The sequence below is a fragment of the Danio aesculapii genome, chromosome 17, assembly GCF_903798145.1.
Source record: "Danio aesculapii chromosome 17, fDanAes4.1, whole genome shotgun sequence".
Taxonomy (NCBI): domain Eukaryota; kingdom Metazoa; phylum Chordata; class Actinopteri; order Cypriniformes; family Danionidae; genus Danio; species Danio aesculapii.
Genome location: NC_079451.1, coordinates 27,979,703 through 27,993,487, shown reverse-complemented (window position 1 = coordinate 27,993,487; position 13,785 = coordinate 27,979,703). Strand labels below are relative to the sequence as shown.

Below are 13,785 nucleotides of genomic sequence, written 5' to 3'. Positions count from 1 at the left end.
TTCTACAATAATGTAAGTTAATAAAACCATAATCACATTTGTCTTGGTTTCCTCAAACAGAAAATCAAAATTATTTGCAGTGCCAACTTCATTTTGAGGAAAGCATGTAGAGTGCTCATCACAAAGGTAAAAAATAAGGTCATCGATGGATTTTTCCCAGGAGGCCCTCTGAAATCCTGCAGGAAGTATAAACTGTGCAGGTGAAAGACAGAGCAACCAAATATCAGCTCTTTACAGACGATTGTTCACTTGTTTGTTTTGCCAAAACTGTAATGCAATAAATATTGTAAAGCAACAAACAGCACTTAGTTTATTCAGTTTTTTTAATAAAATACAGAAACAAATTAAGCACTGATCTCTGAATTGAACATGACTGAAGGTTATAAAGCTAATTAATGTATACTATTTTATTTATTTAATCATTTACTGATGTAAAATTTGTATCAGCTTATGCTGTAAAAAATGCTGGACTCCACACAATTCCGTCACGTTGTCCCAACACAAACAGATTAAGTTAACTCAATTTTTTTTTATTTTACAAATTTAAGTGGATTGAACATATTTTTTTTTTATAAAGATAATTTGAACTCATTTAAATAAGTAGTTTGATTAAGCAGCAAAAACTATTTTTTAAGTGTAGACTCAATGTGCTTAGCTGACCTGGGGAGGTAGTCAGAGTGGAGAATGCTGACTGAAGCTCCACCAAAACATGCTTGACACATTTGGTTCACAGTGGTTTTGGTGGCCCGAACATCAGCACTTCAAAAGACATGCATAGACATTTGTTATCCTCAATGGTATTCATAGCTGTGAGAGAAGAGAAGGAGCACAGATAAACACAGAGACAGAGAGTCACTCTGACAGAAAATCACATAAAAATCCATTAAAAACATTTGGCAGTTCTTAGCAGGATTTGAAGTATCATGCCACCTGTTGTTCATTTTGGATTGCTTATCGCATGCTCAGGTGAGACCAAAAGCATAAACAAAGCTCTTTTGTGGAATTATTAGAATTATAATCATCAAATTCAGCACATAAATGTGGTCTGTTTTTGTCTTTCAGTTCTTGTTGGGAGTTGCAGCATTATTAACAAGGAAAAACGGATGGGTGTGCTTGAGAGAAATGAGATGAAGTTTCCTGAAGAAGTCAAAAAGGGTGATGGAGTACAAATAGAGGTAAACCGAAGCACAATGTGCTGCAATGCAATAAAACAGACATGAAGTAATGAATACTTTATCCTATGCATTTCTCTCTTTTTATTATCTCCAGAAGTCTGATATGAATGTCATTGCCTGCTGGATTTGCAAGAAGTCAGTTCATCAGCTCAAGGGTTTGGTTCTCCGTGAGATTAATAAGGTAATCTTAAATTCTTTCCTAAACATAAATTGTATATTTTGCTTAAAACTGCAGACCCAATTATTAATTAAATGTGTTTTCATTTAAGGAAATAAAGGCTGTGTGCAGAGAAATGAAAGTCTTCAAACACATCTGCAAGCAACATGCATATAAATACCAGCACTTTGTACTTCATCTGCTGTTTCCTCATAATAGCAAACAAACCTGTCAGCATTTGAAGATGTGTAAATAAATCGTATTGCTCTGCTGTGAATAAACATGGTAATTCTTTGATAATGTTTTAAATAAATTAAAATTATGAATTAAAATGTGTGTGCTTAACGCCTTGACAATTTCTTTTTCAATATAAAGGATACATTGTTCTTCTGTAGTGTAACTTGTGTGAAATCTTACTGTCAACAAAGATTCAATAAATTGTTGGATTGGAATTTGGAACCTTTCCTGCTTCTCATGTCTGACAATTATAATACTTGAGTCTCATTTGGTCGTCGTGTATTTAGCTGAATTATCAGTTAAATATTTTTATGTAAATGTACAATTAATATTTACTATCATAAGCTTTTATATCGATGTAAGTGTTCTGGTTCTGGCCGGGTTCTGACCAGTGATTGAGGAATATTTTAACACGTGACTGCTGACATGATACTCACGCGCTGCCTGGCCAATGGTGAGCGGGTGCACGTGCGCGCTCGCGGGACATCCACTTTGAAATATTTAAAATAAGGATTTTGTTGTAATTCACGTCTAGAAATATTATCATTATTGTAATACACATCAGCTAAAATTATATCCCATCTACTCCAGTGGTTAATTTCAACGGACCCGCCGTGAGCGCGTCGCACCATGTCATTCCTGAGCGGCGGGTTTTTAAACTGAGGTAAATTTGTTTTCTGGTGAAAACTCGATTAAACAGGCAGATAAATTATTATACATCATACAATTATGCTTATAAACATTTGTGGGTAATTTTCAGTCAGAGTGAGAGGATGGGAATCCCGTTTTTATCGTGATATAGGTTATTTATTCAATGAAACTACGCTAAATGTATCGAGGAGATTATAAACACGCGGGAATACGCATGATGTTTGCATTGCTATGTTTTTATAATAATAATATGTACACTCAGGGGGGCAGTTCTGCAGGTTCGGCTGATTTGATCATTGAGGCATGATTAAATTGAGTCGACCATGGCTCGAAACAGCCCCGTCTGGAGCCGCTCACAGTCTGCAGATCCGGCGAGGTCCACGGAAAACGAGGCCGGGCTCGGCGGGTCGGAACCCGGCAGACTCATCGCAGCAGCCCCTCACAAAGACACCTGGGCCGACCCTGCTGATCCAGAGACAGGAGATGGCCGCCTTCTTCAGACTGTTCGGTGGGTTCAGCAAAGCAGCTGCCAGTGAAACCCGTTAAACTAAATGCCACTTGATGTGCCCTAGGATAGAAAATCGTTTTATACTTAGGTCAATTCAAACTTTCAATTTAATAATGCAATTCTGTAGAACTAAAACTTTGTGTGCTCAGATGATGATCTAATACAGGACTTTCTGTGGATGGACTGCTGCTGCAAACTTACTGACAAGGTATGGTATGCGACATTCTACAAGAAACGTACATTATCTGTCCCTGAAATAAAAACATACTCTAAATACAGTGATCCAAAATGTATTTCATCCCAAAAATATCTAAAATGGACTGATGGTTGATTTCTGTGAGTTGTTTTGTAAAGAAATGTGTCATTCATTTGGTTCTCAATTTTTTTTTCTATATAAAAAAACACTACAAATGTACAAACCCTGTCATTGTCTTTGTCCTCAACCCAATTGAACCTACAGCTTTAATAGTTTTGTAATGCTAAAACCGTTATTTAGAAAAAACTTCAGAAATAGCTAGTTTAAGTTATCATTCACATCACTTGATTAAAAACATGAAATTATAAATAAATTCTGCAAATGCTACAAACATAGTACAAATAAATTTACAATTGTCCCCATGTTTCTGTCAGTCCTGTCACAATTGCACTAAATTAATACACCTTTAAAGCTTTGACTCGAAAGTGACATCATTTGATGGAGAAGCTGACTGATCAAGGATGCGTTCTATCATTGAATTATTTGATTTTATTCTTGTTTTTGTATGAATTTTTTGAGGCCGACACGCTTAAGCCAGGCCATAGCACATTCTTTATAAGAGAAAATGTACGTTTCTGGTAGAATGTCCCGTATATGTGTGTTCATTTAATATTTAGTGGTTTCTTAATAGTGTTTTGTTTATGAACTGAGGGCAGTATCTGTCTTTGTCTTTTACAGTATTTGTTGGCAATGACATTTGTGTACTTCAGGAGGGCTCGCTTCAGTATCGGTGAACACAGCAGAATGAACTTCTTTCTTGCTCTGTAAGTTATGAGCAGGGATTTTCAAATTGGGACAGGGGACCTATATGTCATAAGAACATAAAAATAAATGTAAAATAATAAGTAAATGTATTAATAAAATAGAAAATGTAAATATTAACAGAGTATCCACAGGGTCTTAAAAAGTCTTAATGTCTTTAATTTCAAAAACAATATTTTAGGCCTTAAAAAGTCATAAATTCACTGAAATATTGTGTTGTAGGTCTTAATTTTTCTTTGTCAATGTAAAGCTTCCCAATCAGGCCAACACCTATCCAATCAAACATTGCATCTTAATAAAAGTTTTAACAAAAGTTTATTTATTAACTTTATTTACCAATATGGCTTGATTATCTTCCTTACAATAACATTTTAGTGTTTTAACTGGGCCATTAGAAAAGATCCTTAGCATTTAGCCTTGTTAAGTCTTAAAAAGTCTTAAGTTTGACATGACGAAACCTGTAGAAATGCTTTATTAAGCTTTAAGATAAATAAGCATTAGTGTGGATTAAAATGGATATTAAATAATTAATAGTTAAATTGATTGATAAAATAATAGAGAAATGATTGATTGATATTTAAATAAATTACACCAAATGTGAATAATATTAAATAAAATTAGATTTTAAAGAAAAATCTTATTGGAGGTCTGTGACACCTAAAGGATTGGAAGCCCCCTGTTCGACATTTTCTACACTTTAAAAATAATAATAAAGAATAGCAGCTGTTGTTGCATGAACTTTTTAATACATTTTATTTATTTATTTATTTTTTACTTTGAATACATTTTATATAGTGCTATAAATATGTATACTATGAACATATATGTAAAAACAAACTTTTATTTTGGATGTGATTAATCACAATTAATCTTTGCCCAACACAACTTTTCTATTTTAATCATATGTATTTGATGTATTTTTATATATTTGCATTTACAACATGTAGAATTGTAGCTTAGAGGGTTTAAGGTTCTTCAACAGAACTGCCATATTTTATTATAAGAGGAGCCGTCCTATTTATGAAAACAGACTTAATTCCAAGAGTCCAAGTGCTTAATTTTTCATACTCTAGCTATCTGGCAAACACTATGGAAGAGGATGAGGAGGAGACCAAATATGAGATCTTCCCCTGGGCTTTGGGAAAGAGCTGGAGGAAACATTTCCCACGATTCCTAAAGCAAAGAGACCAACTGTGGGCACGTATTGAGTACAGAGCTGCTGTCAGCAGACGATGCTGTGAGGAGGTATGAGGCTCTTTAACATGCATACTAAAACATTTTAGAAGATTCAGAAATAGCTCTCCATCATCGTGTGCTTTATGCATGGTTGCAGGTGATGGCTATTGTGCCATCTCATTTCGTCTGGCAGCGGGAGCGTGCAGAGCATCACAGTGGAGCCCAGAGACTCCAGCAAAACCGTGAAGAGATCCTCGTTCCTCGTGGACCCACTGCTTCTCCAGAGCCTTGCTTTCTGTGTGTCAAAACTTCTGCCCTTCCTGTGCCTCGGCCATCCTCTGCTGGACCCCACTCTTCATCTGCACTCCTGGAGAGAAAAGCTTCACACAGAGACAGCAAGACCACCAAACCCCAGCACACCTGCAAGTACAAGCCTACCGCAGGTGAATGAGTGTGTTGCGCCCTCTAGTGGTGGTACAGCAGCACTGCTGGTCTTGTTTACATCTATTGAGATTAGGGCTGATTAGATTGAGAGGGTTTTGTTATGGAGTGCATCTGCACAAAATTAAATTAACAAATCACAATCATATATGAACATATATCAAAGATACAAATGCAATAAACAGTTCTTTGTGGTTTTCTAGAGTCTTAAAGGGCAGCTATTTTACCCCCTATTCAGGATTTAAGATAAGTCTTTTGTGTCTCCAGAATGTGTCTGTAAAGTGACAGCTCAAAACACCCATCAGATTATTTATTATACCTTTCAGAATATTAGATTTTCTGCTCTGAACACAATGTAGCTGTGTTTGTTGCCTGTGCCTTTAATGCTAGTTCCCCCCACCCACTGTTCCCACGTGCCTGCCAGAGTGTGCCTCAATTTCCACCTCGGTTGCGTCAGATAAACAACATAGTGACAGATATGAAGTAAGAAGATATTGCAGTAAGAATACTACAGTAAGAACTTTCCCGGTTATTATTTGATGTATTTGTGGAGTTAATTCAAGCCTTACTACAGAGACATGTTAATACACGGCTGTCAATCAATTCGGTGGGCGGGGAAAACGCACTCCAACATCACATTGCGGTGGGCCTCAAAATGGGAGGGATTTGGATCCTATTTTAACATCAGGAAATAAAATAAAAAACTTGTTGTCTTTATATCACCTCCATATGACTGAACACACTATACCTGCACACAGTTCTGTCCAAACAGCTTACAAAAGATGATTTTCATCATTGGTGCCCTTTAACAGTAAAATAACACTGGATAATCTTCATTGTATGAATAATTAATTACAATTAGGCCCTGTCCCCACAGCAATGCATTGAGGTCAATCCGCACAGCTTTAATATTGTTTTGGCATCACATCAACACAACACCACCATTGTCGGTGCCCTCAAACTAACTTTTTAGATAACAGGTAATAGAGTGGAAAAATCTCAAACTGTCACGTAACTTTGTGGATAGGCAAAGCTTAACTATTTAGAAACGAGGTTTGTTACCAGAAGGAAGAATCCCACATGTAATCACTAACAACTATGGTGGATTACAGAGCAGTGTCTGTGTTGCAGGCACTGCTAAGTTTATTAGCATTATTACAACAAACGTGGTGCTATCAACAAGACCACCAGCATTGACGCTGTAACAGTTACACGTGTCAGATATTTTTAGATATGCATGCTTTCGCCATAATCTTGTGTTTGTGTATACTAGGCATTCTGAAAAAAGAATTCATGCGCATGCTCCTGATTTTCGTGGATCCTAGGGCTCTGTGCATTTAAAAAAAAAAATTTTTTTCATAGTGTCACATACAATTTATTACACATCCCAGTTTTCCCATTTCCATGTGGAAGCAGACATGTCTTGAAAGGATGTGTATATTAACCATAGACTGTAAAAAAAGGTATGAACGCAAAACTTGTTTTGCGTAGCCTTTATCTTTGTTAAAGCTACAGATATTATAATTTGTTGTGCCCAAATGGTTTATATTTACTTGAAATCTTACAGTCACAGGCCTTAAAACACCTTGAACCTTTTGGGGTTCAACTTTGCAAAGACTCTACAAATCACATTATTTGGCATTACATATCCTGTGTCGATGCTCTAATAATATATTGTGCAGCCCTATTTGAGATGCATTTGTCAACCCAATCACAAGTAAAGAGTTAATTACAGGTGTAAACAGGTTTTGGAACGTTTGAACTTACAAAGCTAGTCAAAAAAAACACCAGATTGATTTCATAGTGTAGTTAATGTCCCCATCCTCAGTGATTTAGTTTGAGTTTGGTTTGAACGTAAAAGATGTAAATGACACGATGCTCAATACAAACCCTTAGAGTAAAAGTTAAAAGAAATCAGGAAAAATCTCATCTTGTGATGCAATTGACCAAAAAGCTTCTTAACATGTAGAAACAACACTGATTTCATGATAGCAGCATAGCTTCATCTTGACCACCACAGCTAACATATTTCCCATGATCTGTGCTAGTCACTCTACAAATATTTACCATTGGCTTTTCTTTTATGGATATTTACAGGAAGTGATGTGGTCAGCGAAATGTGTCATGATCACTCGATGGACTGGATCAATGAGGAGTAGCTCCATCATCAGGCAGATCATACACTGTATGCTCTGTTGCCTCTCAAAATGACCTTGGACACCATTGGGGATTAGAGCTACAGTCATATGCATTGTTCATATTAGATCTAAAGAATGTCAGTCAATCCTCTCACTATGTGAAGGTTTGTAAATGCATTGTATCATAATTCTTACTGCTATTAATTTCTTATTATTGTACAATGTATTTCTCTAGGATGCACTTTGTGATTGTCAAAGACTTGGACGAAAGTGGGAATGAAATGTTTGGGTGTTAAAACATTAATGAAATAAGTATAACATTTGGCCGATAATATGAATAAACACTGATAATTTATTCCATCAACAGAAAATGAGATTCTTTGGCTTAAATACAAGAATGAAAAATAGTACAAAACAATTTTGCTGAATTTGTTAATGTAGGCAAGATACAGTAGCTTTGTTGTTCTCGTGAACACATTAGACGTGTGAGACATCTATTTCAAGACCTTTCGTAATTTTACGAGGAAAGCTGAAACAGAAAAACATTTGATTAGATTGCTCAAAAATATAGTCATGCAGCACAATTACATACAAAATGTCATTTATTTTAAACATGCATATCTGATTATACTATTAAATAGCTGTAACTCACCTGAATGACCAGCCTGCTCAGGATGAGGACGTGCAATGTACAGGACATCTCCAAACGGCACTGCATCTTGACTATTCAAAACCCCTACAACACAGACAGGTTAGTGTGTGTGTTTTTTTAAACTAATGATTTAAGCTAATTTATGAAGTAAATCTCATGTAACTAAAAATTAGAGGAATGACATAAAAATTCACCTTCTGATTTTACACTTGGTTCATCCTGATCACCGTTTTCATATGGAGCTTTTCGCTTATGAAATGTTCCATCTTTTTTGATTGATGGGGCAACAAGCCAATCCCTGTGCTGAACCTCAGTAATGCATTCACAAACCAGAGGAAGTGCGGAGCATCGCAGAGCTTCCAACAAATCAATGACCTGTGTGATACTGTGAAAAAAATTAAACAACATGTTATATTTATACATATACACAGCTGTTCAAGATGTATATTTTGAAAAGAGAGAAAAATATGTAATCTTGTTCAGGTGGTATACACTAATTTGATCAGAGTAACAGTAAAAGGCACAATGAATGTAAAGAAAAAACATTTCTATTTTTCAATAAATGCTGAGTTAGTTAAGGTTACTTGGAGACATCACCAAAAAATTTTATCAGTAGGTAGGTCATTGAATTTATAAAAGTAGTAATAATCATAAAAGAAATGATGATTGCATGCTGATTACAATGCTATTCATAGGTTTGAGATTAGTACGAGTTTTTTAAACTTTTATTTGGAATTGATGGATCAAGTTAATCAAAAGTGACAGTAAAGGTTTTATGCTGTTACATGCTAATGTACTAAAATATATCAAACTAACTTTTTCATTAGAAGCATGGTTTCCACAAAACTGTTAGGTCAATATATTACAAATGAGCATACTACAATGATTTCTGAATTGTCAATTAAAAAATTAACATTTGCTGCACAGATTGCTTTAAACTAACTTAAATTGTTCAGTCAACTACTTGGGTTAAAGTTAAATCAACTTAAATTCTGCATCAAGTTGCCTTACAATTTAAGGTTGTCAATGTTGTATTTTTTACAGTGATTACATAAAAAAAAATTAAGTATGCTTAACAATTTCCTATATAATCTACAGTAATTTAGAGGCAGCAATTTGCCAGTAACTTAATGTAAATCAATTACAGAAAAAATACTGTATTTACATTTACATCCTCATTTAGTGTACGTATTTACAGTATTGTATATCCTTCCTTTAAAATATACAGTAATTTTCACAATGGAACTTTAAAATACAGTTCATATCACAGTTAAATACTGTGTAATTTACAAATATTGTTAGATATGAGATATGAGCAATATCACGATTGTAGCAGTGCGATATGGCAGTACATCGGTACTGGTGGGAGGCGTGCGTAGGCACGAGGCTGCAGACAAGTCCCTTAGTGTCCCACCAGTGATCAAATACAGCCATATCACACTGCTACAAGTGTGATATTGCATTTACACAACAGTTTGACGGCATAATCCTGTGTATAAAAAAGAAAACCAAACACAGAGAGACTAAAAACCCTTTTGTACGAGGAACTACTTTCTTCCGCCATTAATTCACATCTGCAGCTGACGTCAGAACAGCACAAAGCATTGCTCATTCATTAACATCACTTAAGAGCTAGAATTTGAATGATTCTCTAGCGTAATGTCTAAAGTGATGGCAAAACAGGTAATTTTTCTCACATTTTAAGATTGTAAGACTGAGCAGCATGAAGTGCCATCAGTCTACAGAGATTTCCCAATATTTCTCTGTTGCAATCCGGATATCACAATAATTAACCCCCAAGAAGCCAAAGCAAAGCAAACACTACCAGATTAGTGTTGTGTTTGCGATAAGGAAAATCGTTAAAGACACGCAGGCATTTTCTCTTTCTTACTGTTTACTAAACTAGTCTGCAGTAACGGAAACAGGAGACTAATGAGGAACAAACAGATGGCCAGCCAAAAAGTAACTTAAGGTTATACAAAGAGTGGCCAACACAAAATACATCTATTCCTGATATGCGAGTCCCATCTCACACTCAATACTATGGTGTAAATACAGCACTACAACATAAAGAAATCGACTTTAAATGTCACTCACTAATTTTATAATGGTTTGATCAGCTGTAGTTTGAAAATACGCCAATCCTTTCTACTCTAAGGGCTTATTATGTGGTCTCTGTCGCCATCTTGTGGATGGGCAACATTAACCGTCCTTGCTCTGTTCAGTATGGTAGGCTGATGGATGCCGATGTGCTGTCTCAGCAATTATAACTGAGGAAGGCATTGTGCCAAATTGTTTGTCTTTAAATCACCCGAAGAATGTAAAAATAAAAACAGTACGAAGCAATTACTTAATGAGTGCGAATCGTGACCTTTTTGAATAATAGCATTGACAAAATTGACGCACAAAAGAAGTTTCTTTAAAAAACGTAAGCGCGCAGGACAAACTTCAGCAACTGTCCTTATAAATAAACTGCATAGTTGCAATCTAAACAACTACATTCTCACCTAAATAAGCCTCAAAAGTACATTATGTTGTCCAAGAGCAGCAATATTTGTCAAACTGAGTTTATTGATCTGCTGTCACTACTGTAGTGTGTGTGTGTATAAATGTATGTATGTATGTATGTATGTATGGATGCATGTTTGTGTAGAATTTTGTATTACTTTGCTTGATAAACTGCACACACAGATCCAGGATGAAGGTGAGGAACCACGACAGGTAAAGCCAAATGTGGATTGATCATATCCAAAGCAACCTAAAACACGTTCACACAGTATTTCATATTTAAACAGCAATTGATTCTGATACAATAATGAAAACGCAAACACATCTTGTGGATCCTTACTGAGTTCAAACCCCGTCCAGCCAGAAGAGGGCCAGCAGATATGAGATCTCCGTGATGAAAGTGGACATTATCAGGCCATTCCTGTCCTCGCCGGCGACGCCATGTGTTGAGCCAGCGCTGATAGTTTAACACTGAACGTTTATGATGATCCTCTCTTATCTCCACACTCAAAACACTTCCTTTATAACCCACTGATGACACAAACAATACATGCGTCAGTTTGAAAATACATTCCTTTGCAGGACAGTATCAGATACGAGCTCATTATCAAGTGACTCATCAATATATTGCAGTTAATAAACACCTAGAAGGAGGAGGAAGAATAACAGACCTGCTCTGGACAAGAAGAGGCTCATGGCACCAGATCCAGAGCCTGATTCCAGGACACAATCTCCTTCAGTCACATCCATCATGGTCAACATTGCACTGGCGTCCTGCAGAGGGGTAGAGACTGGTCTTTTCAGACAGCTGGCATATAGTAGGCATGGGATAAAAACCAGTGCCAAGGTTTACAGCGGTTTGGAAAAGTCAAGGTTTTAAAACTGCAAAACATTTCTTTTATACTGTTCCTAAGGTAGATGTAATGTTTTTTTTAAGTATTTGTTTTTGTGTTGTAAAGAAATTGTGTTTTTGAAACGAATGAAGACAGCATGCTGACATATTTACTGTTACAAAGTACTATAAATGTTTCCTAAAATAAAATATATATTGTGGAAAAAAGTTGTTTTACTAAGCCATTTAAAAACAACTTACTTTAGAGCAGTAACCACAATAGCATGATATTTTAATCTGAGGTTATCATACCGTCAGAAACTTATAGCAGACCATGCCTAATGAGGAATACAAGAATATTATAATTCATATTGTAATTACATCATAGTTTTGTTTGTCATGTATTTTGTGGATAAATTTTTCTTATATTGTATGATACTTTGATCATGTCGTAGTTGCCGGCCTTTTCATTAATCAACGACGAATCAGACGGGAGGTTTTGGAAACCAGAAAATAGACTTAATTAACATAATAAAGCCGAGCAAGTGCAGAGCACATGTCAGAGCAATCTGAAGTGTCTCCTGATCTCCTGAAGTGTCTGTGTTATCCACACTATACAGATTCTTTGACGCACCTAGGTGTCTCGTTTTAACTTCTGACCATCCTTGGATAAGTTTTTACCTTCAAGTGGTCCTGTCATTTACGTAAGGTCTACGTAAGCAACTGTTTTCACACTAGATGTCACTTCATAGATGCAACTTACGCAAAAGAACTAACAATGTTTACATACATTGCCATGAAGGCATGATAACGTGATAATATGTTACTCCAGCTTCATATGAGTATTCAACATTTATAATTTATATAATTAGTTATTCTACATAATCAGTTATTCTTCTAGCAGGCTCCAGCACCTCTGTGGGCTCATTTTACACATACCACAGTATCTTTAGTTCACATGCATGTGTGCTGCACACACTCTTAGATAATACTAACTGCTCTAAAACACACTTTTAGAGAATAAAAAAATCAAAGTCAATCAATATAAAGTTTTTAAAAAGCAAATAATGTGATGTATAGTTGACTGACTACTGTTTGTGATGCTCATATCTTACTTTGGGGTAAGCAATAGCCGGTCCTCTCTTCATGAAGAGCACGAACTCCTCCAGACTGACTCGCCGAATGACGAACGGGATTCCCTTTGAAGTTCGGACGACGCTTCCCGCAGGACGACCCTCCATGTCCTCATGAGCCACTGATCCCCAATTACTGTAGAGCTTCTGTCCCTCCTTCAGCTCGAACATCTTCCGAAACTCAACATCTCTCTTCCGTCTGAATTCGGCCATCAGAGTCTCTCCGAAACACATCAGCCTTTCTCCAGGAACACACACATGAGGATGAGTATGATGAAGAGTTTGAGTTTCTTCTTCTCTCTCGTTCTCCAGACTCGGACTGCTCGGTTCCTCCTCGGTAGTTCTGGTGTCCCGCAGACCCCAGACCTCTGGGCTCAGGCTGTCCTGGGGTAGCAGCCGACTGACCCTCTCCAGCGGGGACAGAGGTCTGCGTCTCCCAAACAGAGCTCTCCTGGAGAACTGAGGAGAAGCTGGAGCTGCTTCTGAACCTTCTCGGTCGGTGTTTTTAGAGTCCGTGCTGAAGCTCATCAGGCCACAGACAGAAGGGTTAACCCGAAAAACATTGTGTCCAGATACTCTGGCAAATTTACGAGTCGCAAAGGAGAGAATTAAGTGAAGAGGAAGCGTCATGGTGTTGAGCTTCAGAAACATCAGCTAGTTGAGTTGAGCGCTTCAGCACTGACCACTAAAGACAAATCAGACGTTACACCTTTACCAACACAAAGTCAAATAATTTCAAACGATCCATTTAATACATAAGTAGTTCGTTATACAGTTATTTATTTGCTGGATACTGGTGTTCGCGGCTGCTCTGTTATATTAGATGAAAAACAACCCATGAGTACAAGCATGATTCTTACAGGGGGCCGCCATGATGGAACGGACGTCACTGACAGATGCAATTCTGCTGATCACCGCCAGAGCGTTTATTTTTCATTAGTACAATAATAAACATGACAAACAGCCTTCATTATGTAGTTTTATTTTCCAGATTCAGTTTTTCTTTTGACAGATATATGTCTGAAGAAGAGTCAAAAACAATTTATAAGGCTTATGATTAGATCGAGGGCATTATTTCTTTAAACCCTTATTGCTAAGTACAATCCTTTATTATTTTTCTTCAGGAAAAATCAAACGTTTTAGGAGTTACAGTAATGGG

At 36.6% G+C, this 13,785-nt stretch overlaps 2 protein-coding genes across 3 annotated transcripts; one reads left to right on the top strand and one right to left on the bottom strand.

Moving 5' to 3' along the window:
• Window positions 1-2,478: 2,478 nt before the first annotated feature.
• Window positions 2,479-7,843, top strand: spdya (speedy/RINGO cell cycle regulator family member A). The gene is made up of 6 exons (XM_056477641.1): window positions 2,479-2,728; window positions 2,878-2,936; window positions 3,663-3,748; window positions 4,820-4,991; window positions 5,080-5,365; window positions 7,461-7,843. The coding sequence occupies exons 1-6, from the start codon at window positions 2,524-2,526 to the stop codon at window positions 7,520-7,522; spliced, it is 870 nt and encodes a 289-aa protein (XP_056333616.1). The 5' UTR covers window positions 2,479-2,523; the 3' UTR covers window positions 7,523-7,843.
• trmt61b (tRNA methyltransferase 61B) lies at window positions 7,783-13,505 on the bottom strand. 2 transcript variants are annotated; one of them, XM_056477640.1, is made up of 8 exons: window positions 13,400-13,505; window positions 12,609-13,311; window positions 11,333-11,435; window positions 11,002-11,192; window positions 10,820-10,911; window positions 8,348-8,538; window positions 8,154-8,237; window positions 7,783-8,030 (listed from the first exon to the last, which is right to left on the bottom strand). In XM_056477640.1, exons 2-8 carry the CDS (start codon window positions 13,275-13,277, stop codon window positions 7,996-7,998), a joined length of 1,365 nt encoding a protein of 454 aa, XP_056333615.1. In that variant the 5' UTR covers window positions 13,278-13,311; window positions 13,400-13,505; the 3' UTR covers window positions 7,783-7,995. The 2 variants fall into 2 exon arrangements, with proteins under 2 accessions (XP_056333615.1, XP_056333614.1); XM_056477639.1 differs by having other exon boundaries at window positions 12,609-13,505.
• Window positions 13,506-13,785: the final 280 nt, after the last annotated feature.

What these genes read in the sequence shown, in the direction of transcription:
- spdya (XM_056477641.1), top strand. Translation starts at nt 2,524, where the DNA reads ATGATTAAATTGAGTCGACCATGGCTCGAAACAGCCCCGTCTGGAGCC. An exon ending in GCTGCAAACTTACTGACAAG is followed by an intron (nt 2,937 to 3,662) that starts GTATGGTATGCG and finishes TGTCTTTTACAG; the next exon opens with TATTTGTTGGCAATGACATT. An exon ending in GCAGACGATGCTGTGAGGAG is followed by an intron (nt 4,992 to 5,079) that starts GTATGAGGCTCT and finishes GCATGGTTGCAG; the next exon opens with GTGATGGCTATTGTGCCATC.
- trmt61b (XM_056477639.1), bottom strand. Translation starts at nt 13,277, where the DNA reads ATGTTTCTGAAGCTCAACACCATGACGCTTCCTCTTCACTTAATTCTC. An exon ending in ACCAAGTGTAAAATCAGAAG is followed by an intron (nt 8,238 to 8,347) that starts GTGAATTTTTAT and finishes TCTGTGTTGTAG; the next exon opens with GGGTTTTGAATAGTCAAGAT. An exon ending in TGAGCAGGCTGGTCATTCAG is followed by an intron (nt 8,031 to 8,153) that starts GTGAGTTACAGC and finishes TTTCTGTTTCAG; the next exon opens with CTTTCCTCGTAAAATTACGA.